Below are 16,734 nucleotides of genomic sequence, written 5' to 3'. Positions count from 1 at the left end.
CGGAAAGTATTCAGACCCATTCCCTTTTTCCACATTTTGTTACATTACAGCTATTACCTTATTCTAAAATTGATTAAATAATGTTTTCCTTATCAATCTATACACAATATCCCATAATCACAAAGCAAAAAAAGGTTTTAAGAAATTTTTGCAAATTTACCTGTGGTAAATTGAATCGATTGGACATAATTTGAAAAGGCACACACCTGTCTATTTAAGGTTCCACAGATGATAGTGCATGTCAGAGCAAAAACCTAGCCTTGAGGTCGAAGGAATTGCCCGTAGAGCTCCCAGACAGGATTGTGTCAAGACACAATTCTCGGGAAGGGTACCCAAAAAATGGAAGAAGTTTGTAACCACTAAGACTCTTCCTAGAGCTGGCCGCCCTGCCAAACTGAGCAATCGGGGGAGAAGGGACTTGGTCAGGGAGTTGACCAAGAACCCAATGGTTACTTTGACAGAGCTCTAGAGTTCCTCTGTGGAGTTGGGAGAATCTTCCATAAGGACAACCATCTCTGCAGCACTCCACCAATCAGGCCTTTAAGGTAGTGGCCAGACGGAAGCCACTCCTCAGCTAAAAGCACATAGCAGCCCGCTCGAGAGGATCTGCAGAGAAGAATGAGAGAAACTCCCCAAATACAGGTGTGCCAAGCTTGTAGCGTCATACCCCAAGAAGACTCGAGGCTGTAATCGCTACCAAAGGTGCTTCAACAAAGTACTGAGTAAAGGGTCTGAATACTTATGTACATGTGATATTTCATTTTTTTTTTGTTTTATACATTTGCAAAAAAATCTAAAAACCTGTTTTTACTTTGCCATTATGGGGTATTGTTTGTAGATTGATGAGGGAAAAAACGATTTAATCCATTTTAGGATAAGGCTGTAACGTAACAAAATGTGGAAAAAGTCAAGGGGTCTGAATACTTTCTGAATGCACTGTAAGTCCTTTTCAACATTGAATGACTATGCACTACTGGATAGGAATTTAGACAATTTGCTGCTATGGTGTAAAGAAGACTTAACATCACTAACTAACTCAATATTGTACGTTATTTTGTTGCTTCCCGCTACAGTGCATTTGTTTGTTATGGTCACCAGAGGTAATGCTTCAACCTGATTGATTGCCATTGGATTACATAAATAGCTTTGACTTGAGGAACAATGTGTAATTTAAACAGGGATTGAGTTTCATGATTAACATCACTAACCAACTCTGATGAGATTACATAACAACGGGTTCAGGAGATACACAAAGGCTACAGTTCCATGTCTTGTGTGCCAGACACAGCATGATGACCGGAGCATTTTCAGGTATGTCTGTATCAACTGGAAATCTGTCCATTAAGCTTGAATTGGGGACTTGAACCCAACTGAACTCAGATGTGGGCACATTGGCTGCGTTTAGACGGGCAGCCTAAATCTGATCTTTTTTTTATTTTTATTTTTTTTAACCTCTAATCAGATCTGAAAAAGATCTGATGTGATTGGTCAAAAGACCACTTAGTGGAAAAAATATCTGAATTTTGATGCCTGTGTGAACGCAGCCCTTGTGACCATGTTTGACATCCTACATTTAAAATAACCTTGATACTGTATTAATCAACTATTTATTTATTGGCTAAACTTGGTCTCAGTTTAGTCTCTGATATGTATTGTCCACTTTATTGTCCACAACCATACTTTCTCTTTGTCAATCTACTAATTTGAATGTCATTGTTATGGAGTTACTGGGACTTTGTTGATTAGTGAACTCTTAATAACCATAGCCCAAACCTAACAACAGTGTTAGACAAGTAAAGTTCACCTAACATTGCATGCTTTCCTCTCAAATAATACAGGACATAATCTATGTGAACTGGTCTGTCGCGCCCTGACCTTAGAGAATCGTTTTATTTCTCTATTTGGTTAGGTCAGGGTGTGATGTGGGGTGGGCATTCTATGTTTTGTTTTTCTACGATTTTGTATTTCTATGTTTTGGCCGGGTATGGTTCTCAATCAGAGACAGCTGTCTGTCGTTGTCTCTGATTGGGAACCATACTTAGGTAGCCCTTTCCCTCCTTTCAGTGTGGGAAGTTAACTTTGTTTGTGGCACATAGCCCTTAAGCGTCACGGTTGTTTTGCATTGTTTATTGTTTTTGTCGGCGGCATCCTAAATAAAAGGAATATGTACGCTCACCACGCTGCACTTTGGTCTAGTTCTTTCGATGGCCGTGACATGGCCGTATTGTGTTGGACAACATACCTAATCGAGACATCAAGCAATTTGCTAAACTTTTGGTGTTCTTGGGAGAAAGAACAATTAATTAAATGATCAAATATCTATTGAGTTGATAAGGAATCATGATCATGTCTTTAACAGGAAATAATGTTCTGCTGACTGAAAATGCATGGCCTACCTGTAACATTTGTTACACTATGTACTGAATGTTTCTCCCTTTTGGTGACATTTATTTGACCATTTAACTAGGCAAGTCAGTTAAGAAGACATTCTTATTCACAATGACAATGGGACTCCCAATCACAGCCATATGTGATACAGCCTGGATTTGAACCAGGGACTGTAGTGATGCCTCTTACACTGAGATGCAGTTGCTTAGACCGCTGTGCTACTCGGGAGCCCAAGTGTGTATATTTTGTTTTCATATATTTTCAAGAGGACCACAATAGAAATAATTTTAACTTTTTCATGTCATCCTTTATGATTTGAATTGCATTACACTGTATCCTCGTGTGGTTGTATTGTGTTTAAAAATGTATATTTAATTAAGGAATACAAAATATTTAAATGTAGAGATTTGCCCTTTATGAATGCGGAATACACCTGACTTCGCTAATTCGTAAAACAGGAACATAGTTTTTCTCAGGGTTCCTTGTTCCAGTGTATTCAGTACATTATGTATATTGTGGCAAACAATGAATTCTCTTTTTTCCTGCCAGTCTGACGCCATCCACAGTCTTTGGTTGACTTGTCTTTATTTATCTGCCTTTTTTTTCGCTCTGAAGTTTAAAGTTGAAATGTGATAGACACAGGTTGCATAGACACAGGTTGCACACACACACACCCGCACACACGCACATGCGCACACACAAACAAATGTCCTTTGTGCTCTGAGGCATGTTCTGATGATTAAACCCATCTATGAGGAACTGATTTTTCTCCTACCTCACCATGCCAGACTGGTAATACCACTAAATGTAACCCACCCAGTTAATATAAATGTCAGTGACAAGGAGCATAACACCGCCCACAGCTACAGTAGCCTATGGTTTCCTTGTTCCTCAGGCACATCTTTGATTGGAAGCCAAAGCCGATGCTGGTAGGAATAGACATTAAAAGATGTCAGCTGCAGTGGGTATAATTATAGGAGCACCTTGGCTTTGACTACAGCATTGGGAGAGACTCCAGAACAGCGCGGTGCTTCTCACATCAGACACTGATGCACTGACAGCCTTCGTTAACACCCGCTGCTGGCTCCTTCATTGACTCCTACCTCTAAACGGGTTTTATATGCACACTTTATCTGTGAGTATAGAGTTGTTTTTATTATTTGAATATTGCTCTTATCATTAAGCGGGAATAGTATTTATTAGAATTGAATTTTTTATTGACCCATCCACTACCGCCCATCTTCGGAAGACAAAAATAACTGTTTGTACAGCTTTTTCTTTTTTGTTACATGTAAATTCTACACACATTTGAAATACATGGCACTTTATTTTTTGACACGGTAGTTACATAGCAAGACTATAGTTAATAATAGTAATTCATAATGGGAATAGTAGTAAATAATGTTTTGTACTGTAAGAACAATGTAAGAATCCATAGCGGTGAAACTGAATCGAGACCGTTTTATAGCATCTGACTGTTTGAATTTAAAATCGGTGTTGAAAACCAATAGCATTACTGTTGAGTTCACTTTCAATCCGATTGCAGACCTACTGGATGGATATAAAGATAACAGCACCACTTGCTTCACAGCGATGTGATAAGAGAGGGCTGGTAAGATAATACAATGAATAGGAGTAGTACTCTGAGGGACAAAACGTATTAGTCTTGCAGTGTTGGACAAATAACAATTTAATACATTTTACAGTAAGGCTGTAAATGTCACAAAATGTGGAAAAAGTCAAGGGGTCTGAATACTTTCCGAAGGCACTCTATCTGTAATCGCTAACAAAGGACAAATGGCGGAAACACAACAATAATGCTCCATTTCCAACAACTCCTGAAGTTTTTACCTTTTAGTAATGGAAAAATGGTAAAAGGTTGCGAAATGGTAACTTTTTCCTGTAACTTTCCCAAACTTCTCAGGTTTTCTAGAACTCCTGGTTGGAAGATAATCAAAATCAAGGGGGAATAAGCAGGAAATCCAGAATCCTCTAACTAGATTTGTATTATTATTATTTAACTAGGCACGGTCAGTTAAAAACTTCTTAGGGCTGAGATCTCATTAACGGGATCGATATGACAACAGCCAGTGAAAGTGCAGGGTGCCAAATTCAAACAACAGAAATCTCAATTAGAATTCCTCAAACATACAAGTATCTTATACCATTTTAAAGGTAATCTTGTTGTTAATCCCACCACAGTTTCCGATTTCAAATAGGCTTTACGGCGAAAGCACCACAAACGATTACGTTAGGTCAGAGCCAAGTCACAGAAAAACACAGCCCTTTTTCCAGCAAAAGAGGAGTCACAAAAATCAGAAATAGAGATAGAATGAATGACTAACCTTTGATGATCTTCATCAGATGACACTCATAGGACTTCATGTTACACAATACATGTATGTTTTGTTCGATAAAGTTCATATTTATATAAAAAAATCTCAGTATACATTGGCGCGTTATGTTCAGTAGTTCCAAAAACATCCTGTGATTTTGCAGAGAGCCACATCAATTTACAGAAATACTCATTATAAATGTTGATGAAAATACAAGGGTTAAACATGGAACTTTAGATAAACTTCTCCTTAATGCAACCGCTGTGTCAGATTTCAAAAAAGCTTTACGGAAAAAGCAAACCATGCAAAAATCTGAGTACGACGCTCAGAGACCCAACAAGCCAAAAAGATATCCGCCATATTGTGCAGTCTACAGAAGTCAGAAATAACATGATAAATATTCACTTACCTTTGATGATCTTCATCAGAATGCACTCCCAGGAATCCCAGTTCCACAATAAATGTTTGTTTTGTTCGATAATGTCCGTAATTTATGTCCAAATAGCTGTAAGTTCCATTACAGTCCGTAGAAACATGTCAAACGATGTATAGAATCAATCTTTAGGATGTTTTTAACATAAATCTTCAATAATGTTCCAACCGGAGAGTTCCTTTGTCTGTAGAAAAGCAATGGAACGGGAGCTACCTCTCACGTGAACGAGCGTCACGAGTTTGTGGCTGACTCGAAGAGCCCTTATGAGCCCCTCCTTTACAGTAGAAGCCTCAAACAAGTTTCTAAAGATGGTTGACATCTAGTGGAAGCCTTTGGAAGTGCAACATGACCAATGTATCTTCAATGAGTTGAAAATCGACCAACCTCAGATTTCCTACTTCCTGGTTGGATTTTCTCTCAGGTTTTTGCTTGCCATTTGAGTTCTGTTATACTCACAGACATCATTCAAACAGTTTTAGACACTTCAGAGTGTTTTATATCCATATATTAGCAACTGGGACTGAGTAGCAGGCAGTTTACTCTGGGCACCTTATTCATTCATGCAACTCAATACTGCCTCCAGCCATAAGAAGTTTTAAGAACAAATTATTATTTACAATGACGGCCTACACCGGCAAAACTCGGACGACGCTGGGCCAATTGTGCATCACTCTATGGGACTCCCAATCACAGCCGGTTGTGATACAGTCTGGATTCGAACCAGGTTGTCTGTAGTGACGCCTATAGCACAGAGATGTAGAGTATTACACCACTGCGCCACTTGGGAGTCCCTTTTTTTTAAATCCCTGTATGTACAGGGATTAGGAGAAAGTGACTGGTAGCAGGGTAAATAATAATAATAATAGTAAACCGTATGGCAGTAGTATAAGTGGTGGGTAAGTCTGTGTACGGTGGTGTGTGTGTGTCTGTGTGTCTGTGTGTGTGTGTGTGTGTGTGTGTGTGTGTGTGTGTGTGTGTGTGTGTGTGTGTGTGTGTGTGTGTGTGTGTGTGTGTGTGTGTGTGTGTGTGTGTGTGTGTAAGAGTGTCAGTGTAGGAGTGATAGGTGGACATGTAAACAGGGCTGAAAAGTGACTGGTAGCAGGAATACATAAATACTTATGATAATATGGTAATATATACATGTAAATAGGCGTAATAGTGACCAGTAGCAGGATAAATAGATAGATACTAAATGGGTATTGGCAATCAATAATCAATGAACAGCAGCGTAGTGGTAGTAAGACATTTAAGCAATAATACTTTTAGCAGCAGCGTAGATGTGTGGGTGGCAGTAGTTGTTAGCCATTTAACATATCATGGCCAAGGAATAAAAGCTCTTTAGAAGTCTAATGGTCTTAGCCTTGATGCACCAGTACCGCTTGCCAGAGAGGATCATGGAGAACAGTCCGTGTCTCGAGTGACTGGAGCCTTTGGCAATTTTTCAGGCCTTTCTCTGACACCGCCTGACATGACGTCCTGGATGGCTGGGATCTCACCTCCAGTAATGCTCTGGGCTGTCAGCACCGCCATCTGTAGGGCCCTCTGGTCGAGGGCGGTGCAGTGGATAGCGAGGAACTTGAAGCTCTTCACTACTCTCGACTGTAAATAAAAACAATAACGAAGCTATTCACTGAGTATACTAAACATTATGAACACCTGCTCTTTCCATGACGTAGACTGACCAGGTGAAAGCTATGATCCCTTTTTGATATTTGATATCACTTAAATACACTTCAATCAGTGTAGATGAAGGGGAGGAGACCGGTTGAAGAAGGATTTTTAAGGCCTGAGACTATTGAGACATGGATTATGTATGTGTGCCATTCAGAGGGTGAATGACAAGACAAAGCATTTAGGTGCCTTTGAACGGGGTATGGTAGTAGGTGCCAGGCGCACTGATTTGTGTCAAGAACTGCAACGCTGCTGGGTTTTTCACGCTCAACAATTTCCCGCGTGTATCAAGAATGGTCCACCAACCAAAGGATATCCAGCCAACTTGACACAACTGTGGGAAGCATTGGAGTCAACATGGACCATCATCCCTTTGGAAAGCTTTCCACACCTTGTAGAGTTCATTCCCTGATGAATTGAGGCTGTTCTGAGGGCAAAAGGGGGGGGGGGGTGTAACAGCTGTTGGAAGGAGTGGAGGACCAAGGTGCAGCATGGTACGTGTTCATGGTGTGTGTGTGTGTGTGTGTGTGTGTGTGTGTGTGTGTGTGTGTGTGTGTGTGTTGTAATGTCCGTGTAGTATCTGTGAATGTGTGTAGTGAGTGTGCATAGAGACAGTGCAAGGGAGTCCGTGTAAAACAATTAAGATAAATAAATAATAAAGGGGTCAATGTAAATAGTCCAGGCAGCCATTTTATTAATTGTTCAGCAGTCTTATGGCTTGTGGGTAGAAGCTGTTCAGGTGCCTTTTGGTCCCAGACTTGGCTCTCCGGTACCTCTTGCCATGCGGTAGCAGAGAAAACAGTCTATGACTTGGGTGGCTGGTGTCTTTGCCAACTTTTAGGGCCTTCCTCTGACACCGCCTGGTATAGAGGTCCTGGGTGGCAGGGAGTTCGTTCCCAGCGATGTACTGGGCCGTATGCACTACCCCCTGTAGCACCTTGCGGTCATATGCAGAGCAGTTGCCATTCCAAGCAGTGATGCAGCCAGTCAAGATGCTCTCAATGGTGCAGTTGTAGAAGTTTTTGAGGATCTGAGGGTCCATCCCAAATCTTTTCAGCCTCCTGAGGGTGGAAGAGGCGTTGTCGTGCCCTCTTCACGACTGTGTTGGTGTGTTTGGACCATGATGGGTCCTTAGTGATGTGGACACAGAGGAACTTGAACCTCTCAACCTGCTCCTCTACAGCCCAGTCGATGTGAATGTGGGCGTGTTCGACCCTCCGTTTCCTGTGGTACACGATAAGCTTCTTTGTCTTGTCCACGTTGAAGGAGAGGTTGTTGTCCTGGCACCACACTGCCAGGTCATTGATCTCCTCCCCTTAGTCTCTTCATCGTCGGCGATCAGGGCTACCACTGTTGTGTCGTTGGCAAACTTAATGATGGTGTTGGAGTCGTGTGCAGCCACGCAGTAGTGGGTGAACAGGGAGTACTGGAGGGGACTGAGCAAGCACCTCTGAGAGGCCCCTGTGTTGAGGGTCAGTGTGGTGGATGTGTTGTTGCCTGCCCTCACCATCTGGGGGTGGGCCGTCAAGAAGTCCAGGATTCAGTTGCAGAGGGAAGTGTTCAGTCCCAGGGTCCTTACCTCAGTGATGAGCTTGAATGCTGAGCTGTAGTCAATGAACAGCCTTCTCATGTACAGTAGGGGTTTCTTTTGTCCAGGTGGGAAAAGGCAGTGTGGAGTGCAATAGAGATTGTGTCATCTGTAGATCTGTTGGGGCAGTATGCGAATTGATGTGGGTCCGGGGTTTCTGGGATGATGGTATTGATGTGAGCCATGACCAGCCTTCCAAAGCATTTCATGGCTACAGATGTGTGTGGGACAGGGAAGTAGTCATTTAGACAGGTTACCTTGGCATTCGTAGGCACAGGGACTATGGTGGTTTGCTTGAAACATGTAGGTATTACAGACTGGGTCAGAGAGTGGTTGAACATGTTAGTGAAGACAGCGCATTCTCTGGTAGGCTCACATCACTGGGCAGCTCTTGGCTGGGTTTCCCTTTAATCTGTGATAGTTTGCAAGCCTACGCACTATGCAGTAGCGCTGTGAGCATCATGTTTGTGAGCCTATGGGAACACACACACACAGACATAAAATGTTGTGATACTGGAAGAAAGAATAAGAAAGACACTTTCAGTTCAAGTCATTTTTGTTAGGTTTATCCGTTTTTTTTTCTCCAATCCCCTGGCACTTACAGTTTCAGAAAAGGAAATTAAGGCAATCTTAAATATAACTTGCTAATTGGTGTTCCAAATTAAACACTTCCTAAAATCGGGAAATTGCCTACACTCCCCACAATTCTTTGAGGGGCAGTTGCTGTGCACCCCAGTTTTCCAGCAGCAAGTGATAACCAAAACGCTGATGTACAATCAAAGCTTATTGAGTTCTACATTCTACTACTGTATGAATGATTCCCGAATGTATAGAGTAGCAGAATGGCTGTCGAAGGTAAGATAACTCAATGTTGTTTATTAAAATTGGTTGTTTATTTTGTTTCAGCAGTGAGACGAGGCATGATATCACTGTCTATGGATGAATCAACCCGATATAGGCAGTGAGGGGATTCAATTATCTGGCCCGGGTTACCTCGTTGGGAGGATTTTGTACTGGGTGAAAAGGGTGAAAAGGGGAAGTTATTTGAAGCAGGCCAGGGTTGAACCAGGCAAAGGCCCATCACCTCATTGGGCGAAAGCTGGAAGGGACGAGCGCCCTTCTCAAATGGAACAGTAATCTGCACCGCTCTGTCATTTTGTCAGCAAGGCAGCACGGTGCATCTTCCAGAAACATGCATCTCTTTTCCATCAAAGAAAAGTTCACATTTTCTAACAAGTTTTCATTGCGAAGGCAGATAAAGCATTTTTATAAAGCATTTTTATCAAAATCCTACTAATAAATACATGTGCTTAAATACGTCACTTTTGTTTTAAGCCGACTTCGCTCGAATGCGATCAACTTTCAGCCGGGGCAAAACACACCTACACGGACGCCTGTGCGAGATTAATCGAACCCTCTGTGATTTCATTCGTTTTGGATTCTGTGTTTACTTTTCACATGCAAAAATGATTGCTTTTGATTTTTTTTTTAAATGATATGCCTTCAAAACAGATTTTATGGAAAAGAGATGTCTGTTTCTGGACGATGCACCATGCTGCCTTGTTGACAACATGACCGAGCCACAGATTACTGTTTCATTTGAGAAGGGCACTCCTCCCTCACTGCGTTCATGTCACGGGCCATTGACCGGTGCACCTTGGCTAAGGTTAATAGAACTCCCTCAGTGATGGGTTTCTTGCACATTTGTTTCGTGAACGGTAGGCTTAATGGAGTTGCCAACAACCAGATGCATCCGGTTTTAATGGATACAGCTCATTCAACCTAGCTTCCTTTTTTTGCTGAAAACCGGAAAAGTTTTACTCTGCCCAATATCTGTCCACAAAAATAAGCCCATTAAGTGAGTCATTTCTGCATGGAGGTCAATGAGTGTCGAATTTAGTCAACAACAATTGCAATTACTAATTTGCTACATGGGGTATATTTGATTAAATAGAAGTAATGGTTAGGTTGTTACAAATGCACTGATATAAGTGGACACACATTTTGGCAATTTACCCCAAAACGACTTTATATTGGAGCAGTTCCTGTGATCAAAGAGCTAGATAGAGGACTCATCACCATTTTAAAGTAGTCAACTGGGTGGGGATTCTTATGAGTTGGGAGTAATCAGCCAATGAAGAAGAAAATGTACTTCTTTAAAATGGAGATGGGCAGCGCTGGAGATCAGTAGCGCTGCCCATGCAGTCACAGACGTTATAATAGCTCTGATACCCAAGATTAGCCCTCTATCTATCTCTATGGCATGTTGTTCACATCTTGCCCTCTTATTAGCTAGAATGGTCCCTCCCTCCTGCCTTCCATCTTTGAGGACATGCATTTCTATTGTTGGAGCGGTCACTCGAATATCTTGTCACTATAATAGACTATCCTTGGTTACCTGCGCTCAAATGTGAAAGCCTGTGATTGGACGATATTGCAGTTGCCGCGCTCTATATAATTTTTGGCCTGGTCATCGGTCATCTATTCCTACATTGCAGTTGATATGTATACCACAATGGTGTTTGCAAAGAGGGAAAGCAGGCCATTCACATGATATACAGATCAGTATTAATACGCAGGCGTCAGTCGGTATTTGAAACCCTGTGTAGCGTTGCTTCGAAAGAGCTGTGATGAAAATACTAGAGAATAGGTCTTTGTCTTCAATAATGATTTACAGTCTATGCCGGTGTGGGTAAATTTAGAGCAACCGTTTGAATAATTAGTCTAAATTTGTGACGCGCGCTGTTACCGTGCGATGCTTGAGGTCTGCACCTGTTCACTAACATGCTGAAGCCCGTGGTGAGTGCTCCATCTGCGTAGGAAACATCACTTTTTGACATTTCAAAGCCTTTTATTTGCATTAACTAGAGAGCGCGTTATTTCTGCAGAGTATTTACAGTAAGGTCTAGTTTAGCAGTTATGCCATGTAGGCAAGCGAACGGCTTTGTTCAGACCAGTGATAATAGCCTTTAGTTTCGTAAGGCGACGTTGTGGACCATCTGTGAAGAAGGCAAGACGAATAGATCGCCATAGTTTGCAGTTCCGCGATGCTCGGCCAGTCACCTCACCTTATTGGAGGTATCTTGTGGATCCAGAATCCAATGAGAGGTATGTTTGGTGGGTTCATAACCTATTGGAGTATACTTATAATGAAACCCTTCGCTGTGTCAGGTGTGACGAGAATTATTGTGGACAGGTTGCCTATTTTATGATCTTTAAGTGTTGCCATGTACTGATGCTATTACTTTTCGATCCCAAACGGTCTCTCTGGTTTCACTTCTCCAGTAGAAATGTAACGTGTTTTGTTGTAATCAACACCTACCACCACTAATTTTAAATGCAACATTTGTTCAAGCTGAACCGTATGATCATCATGTGTAATGTTAAGTGTGCATCATTCGTGTGCTGTCCTGGGTCACCCCTGCATCTCCTGGGATTTTTTAAAATTATTATATAGGACTGGTGAGGAAACAAGTCTTAAACTCCTATGTAGCCCATATGACCAGACTGCAGACTCAGGTCTATTCAACATGTCCTTGCTCTAAATCGTGTTATACCATTTAACATTTTCTCAACGACCAACTTCACTGTGGTACACTTAGCTAGCTATATTTGCAGATAAGGTATGCCTTTATCTGCAGAAATGATTTTGACGCCGCAATAATCTCTTGCTTTGCAGAGATTGTGTGTAGATATGTGAACTGCACGTCAGAGGAATTTCTAATCTCGCCCAAGGTCAGGTTTTATTCTGTTGAAGCTCCCCAAACATCCTTGTAATGCACTGGAGATTGTATTTGGATATTTTTTTTTGTCTTATGCAGAATATGCAGATTTTCCACACTTTTAATAAGGATGCCCCCATAAATCTAGACATTTAACTCTTACTATTACCAATACCACATAGGGCCTACGCACAGAGAGACAAAATGTACCTTGGTCCTACTCTCTAACCTGCAAGAAATCCTGTGATGAATAGAAATCTGTGTAGGCTGTTCTGTGATTGAGTCCTTTCTATGCTGAGTTTCAACAACCTGGATTCAGGGTTAGACAACATAGTAAACATAGATCCGGGACACTCCATTTAGTATGATATGGTATGTATTAATTTGTGTATGTCCATTATGGTTGGGCGGTATCATGATATTCATACCGTCGTAGTCTTATATCGGAATATGAGGCGGCATTGACATATTGACAGGTTGTGTTTCATATTAAAAGTCAGGTGATTTTTGTTTTGTTGCTTCAATAGAGTGATCGGGGACGTGCATCTATAGTTTTCCTTCACAGAAAATATACTGAACAAAAATATGAACGCAACATGTTAAGTGTTGGTTTCATGAGCTGAAATTTCCATATGCACAAAAAGCTTATTTCTCTAAAATGTTGTGCACAAATTTGTTTACAACCCTGTTATTATTTCTCATTTGCCAAGATTATCCATCCACCTGACAGGTGTGTCATATGGTCAGCATGGTCATTACACAGGTGTACCATGTGCTGGGGACTATAAAATGGCACTTTAAAATGTGCAGTTTTGTCACACAACACAACGCCACAGTTGTCTCAAGTTTTGCGGGAATCTGCAGGAATCTTTACAAGAGCTGTTGCCAGAGAATTGAATGTTAATTTCTCTACCATAAGCTGCCTCCAAAGTTGTTTTAGAGAATTTGGCAGTGTATTTCTGTCTGTAATAAAGCCCTTTGTGGGGGAAAAACTCATTCTGATTGGCTGGGCCTGGCTCGCAAGTGGGTAGGACTACCCCATGGCTGCCCCCCTGCCCAGTCATGTGAAATACATAGGTTATTGCCTAATTAATTAATTTTTAATTGACTGATTTCCTTATGAACTGTAACTAAGTAAAATCTTTGAAATTGTTGCGTTTTATATTTTTCCATTATGTCAAAATTGTGAGACAGCCTATGGGCAGACACCGTGCCTCCCTCATATCTTCACACACACACCCTTGATTAAAGACCAGTGCTGTTACAAATGTGCTGTTCTACTTGACGGTGACTCTATGTGATGAAGCTTAACTTAATACTGCTGTGAAAACATGTAGAGGACGTCATTCTCATAAAGTTGTCTGTGATGTCATAACTGGTGTTGCTTCATGACAAGTGATGCGAACAGTCGTGACATAATGTCCCGCTGCATGATCTGCTGTATGACAGTGAAAGCTTATCTTGCACATACTGACATAAGTTGTTATGACTGCTTATGTCATCTGTTGCATATTACTTGGGACACTATACGCTGCTTTGTGGCTGAGGGTTCCAGGGAACTGTTACAGAACATTGCCTAACACCATGCCCAAACCGGACGTCCGCCATCGTGCGCAAATTGATTTTGTCCCCCCACACCAAACGCGATTGCGACACGCATGTTGAAATATCAAAACAAACTCTGAACCAATTATATTCATTTGAGGACAGGTCGAAAAGCATGAAACATTTATGGCAATTTGGCTAGCTTGCTTGCAGTTGGTTAACCCTTGATTTAAAAACAGTGTTTACCCCTTTTGGCCAAGCCTGTCCATTCCCTTCAGTCTGGCAACTCTCTGCTCAGCCTCTCTAATGCATCCTACCCCGACCCTCCTCCCTGTGCGTCCATTCAGAAGCCTAAATCGAATCCCTCAGTTCCGCCGGCCCAGAGCCCTGGCCGTCAGCGAGGCCTCTCAGCCCAGGGGAAGATGCTGGCTACACTTCCCAAGGAACCTGACAGGCTCTTTGTTGCACCTCAACACTAGCCTCTTTCACTTCGTTTACTCGGGGCTTTGTGGAAGCACCCACAGTATAGGGAGAAAACACTTTTAACAGCACCTACGTGATATCATACTTAACCTCAAAGCTGTGGTTGTCAGTGATACACAAGAAAATGAATGTTTTCTAGCTATTTCTTCTGTGTTCTAGTCATTCAGCAGCCTTATGTAGTACATTACAACCTCAGTAGTATCTTTGGCCATATTCTAGTCAATAAAAGTGGTTAGGGTGGAAAATATATTGTGCCAGAGTCGTTATGGTTTCAAAATACCCACAAATTGTCTTCATATTCACAGAGCAGCCTATATTTTGTCAGTCACTGATTAGATAGCCTCCTATTCCTCCCACTGAGCTTGTGTAACTGCCAATTTACTGAAGTGGATTAGATGTCAATTGGAAGGCGTCCTTTAAAAAAAAAAAAATTACAGACTCACACTGAATTTATATACTGAGGCAGAGTCACACACAGAGCTACAGGGATGAGGTAACACATCCTAATTTTAGACCTGATGAAAATGCAATTGACGCAAGGCACTGAGAGCACGTACCTGCTGATGTCTCCCCGCTGTGTACTGTAACATCAACTCCTGTAGTTTTACTGTCTGTCAAAAGAATCAATTCACTCAGTCAACGGCATGAATTACCTTTTTAAAAGGGGCTTTCACGCCAAATTGGTTTGGTGCAGTTTTTCCGAACACTACATTTTAACCCCTTAGTTTGGTTTGTTTGCACTCGGGGAGGAGGGGCGGGGGGTGCTATAAAAGGGTGGTCTCGGTCCGGTATATTTCGTATCATGGTGCGGGTTGCTGCAGGTGAACAATCCAGTCCGGACCAAACACAGGAAAAGAACCAAATTATTATTATTATTATTATTATTATTATTACAAAATTATTGGTTGCTTGACTGCGAACATTTGATGAAACAAATACAGTATCATATCTTGATATCGCTGAAACATTCTGTGAGCAGCAGGGCATTTATGAGCGCATCCGATGCAGATTAGGGGAGATGGGGAGGCTATGCTGGGATATAGACTACTGAATATAGGCTATTGACACAGTAGTTAGAGGGGCTATCGTGCTGTTTCCTCATGCATGTTGTTGAAAGGTAATATGAAGATTGGGGACAAAAGTGATGCGTCATGATAATCAGAAATGGATTGCATGGACACATGGTTTTGTTCAGGAGTGTTTGTATGTTTGACATTTTGTCAATGTGAAACCACTCGGACCAAATGAAAGAAAATAAATAAATACAATGTAACATATAGTCGAACTCTGATTCGAGCTAGAGCTCAAAAGTGTGTGAAAACGCCCTAAGAAAATACTAGGGAGGAAAAACAACTTGAAGTAGGAATGTCTTGGCCATGCCAATTACATTTTTAGAAACTCCTCTCTTAGTTAGAAATATGATTCCCATCTCCTTTTGAATCAAGGATGCGGCCAAAATGGCACCCTATTCCCTTTACAGTGCACTGGTTTTGATCTGCGCCCTGGTCAAAGGTAGTACACTATAATAGGAGCAGGGTGCCATTTGGGACGCAGCATTGAGTCATGGTGCACCCTGCTGTGTACTCTGCTTTGTAACTTCGGATGACCATGAAGTTTGCCGAGCCCCATTCTGCTGCGTGGTTTGAAATGGCTGAAGTGAGACCATTTCAGAGTCATTGATATAAATGTGGGCACAGATGAGGGACTCGATGTCCGAGGAAGTCCGTAGAGGCTTCTTTACTGAATTTTTGCTTACGATATATATATTTTTTTGTGCCATGACACCTTTCGCACGAGGTGAGCGAGATGTCTTGAGGTACTGTAAGAGAGATGTCTTGGTAAGCAATGACATTTTATGCATGATGGAATGCCTGAGTTAGAATACACTCTGTTTACTGGGTTATAGAGATAGATAGATATCTATATCCCATTGTGGTTGTTCAGACGTTACAATCCTATTACAACCAGGTAAAGATTTTCTTTTTTTTTAAGACGTCAGGGAAGATACCAACCATACTCTGGTTGGCATCTGGGCACATAACCAGCAGTCTTTGTAGGTCTTTTTAGCGATTAGATAGTCTGACGTCATAAGGATGCCGTTGTAACCTGTTTTGGTTTCTGGCAAATGTGGCTTCTTGAGATTCACCCAACACAGTCATTCAGGAGGTGTCACGCCCTGACCTCGGAGAGCCTTTTTATTTCTCTATTTGGTTAGGTCGGAGTGTGATTTGGGTGGGCATTCTAGTTATTCTATTTCTTTGTTGGCTGGTGGTTCCCAATCAGAGGCAGCTGTCGATCGTTGTCTCTGATTGGGGATCATACTTAGGCAGCCTTTTTTCCACCTTTTAGTTTGTGGGATCTTGTTTTTGTGTAGTGCCTGTGAGCACTCCAGTCGTTACGTCTCGTTTGCTGTTTATTGTTTTTGTTGGTGAGTTTCATTTTAATAAACATGTGGAACTCTATGCACACTGCGCCTTGGTCTGCTCATTTCAACGGTCGTGACAGAAGATCCCACGGGACCAAGCAGCAAGCCCAGGAGGAGTGGAGGACATCCTGGACGTGGGACGA

General features: G+C 41.8%; 1 protein-coding gene across 2 annotated transcripts in view; it reads left to right on the top strand.

Annotated features, from left to right (window-relative positions):
• Positions 1–2,935: 2,935 nt before the first annotated feature.
• samd12 (sterile alpha motif domain containing 12) overlaps positions 2,936–16,734 on the top strand; it is a 125,038-nt gene continuing 111,239 nt past the window's right edge. The window contains exon 1 of one of the 2 annotated variants that reach the window (XM_021571816.3): positions 2,936–3,523. Coding sequence is in view for 1 of the 2 variants with exons in the window: in XM_021571815.3 (XP_021427490.2) it covers positions 11,464–11,524 (61 nt within the window). In the remaining variant the exon portion in view is untranslated. Of the gene's footprint in view, positions 3,524–10,736; positions 11,525–16,734 lie in introns of those variants that run through there. The other variant, XM_021571815.3, reaches the window with a different exon arrangement.

This window comes from Oncorhynchus mykiss, chromosome 18 (assembly GCF_057628025.1).
Source record: "Oncorhynchus mykiss isolate SJ-2025 chromosome 18, ASM5762802v1, whole genome shotgun sequence".
In the NCBI taxonomy this organism is placed as follows: domain Eukaryota; kingdom Metazoa; phylum Chordata; class Actinopteri; order Salmoniformes; family Salmonidae; genus Oncorhynchus; species Oncorhynchus mykiss.
The sequence above is the reverse complement of the archived record's forward strand: the minus strand, read 5'-3'. Positions and strand labels throughout refer to the sequence as shown.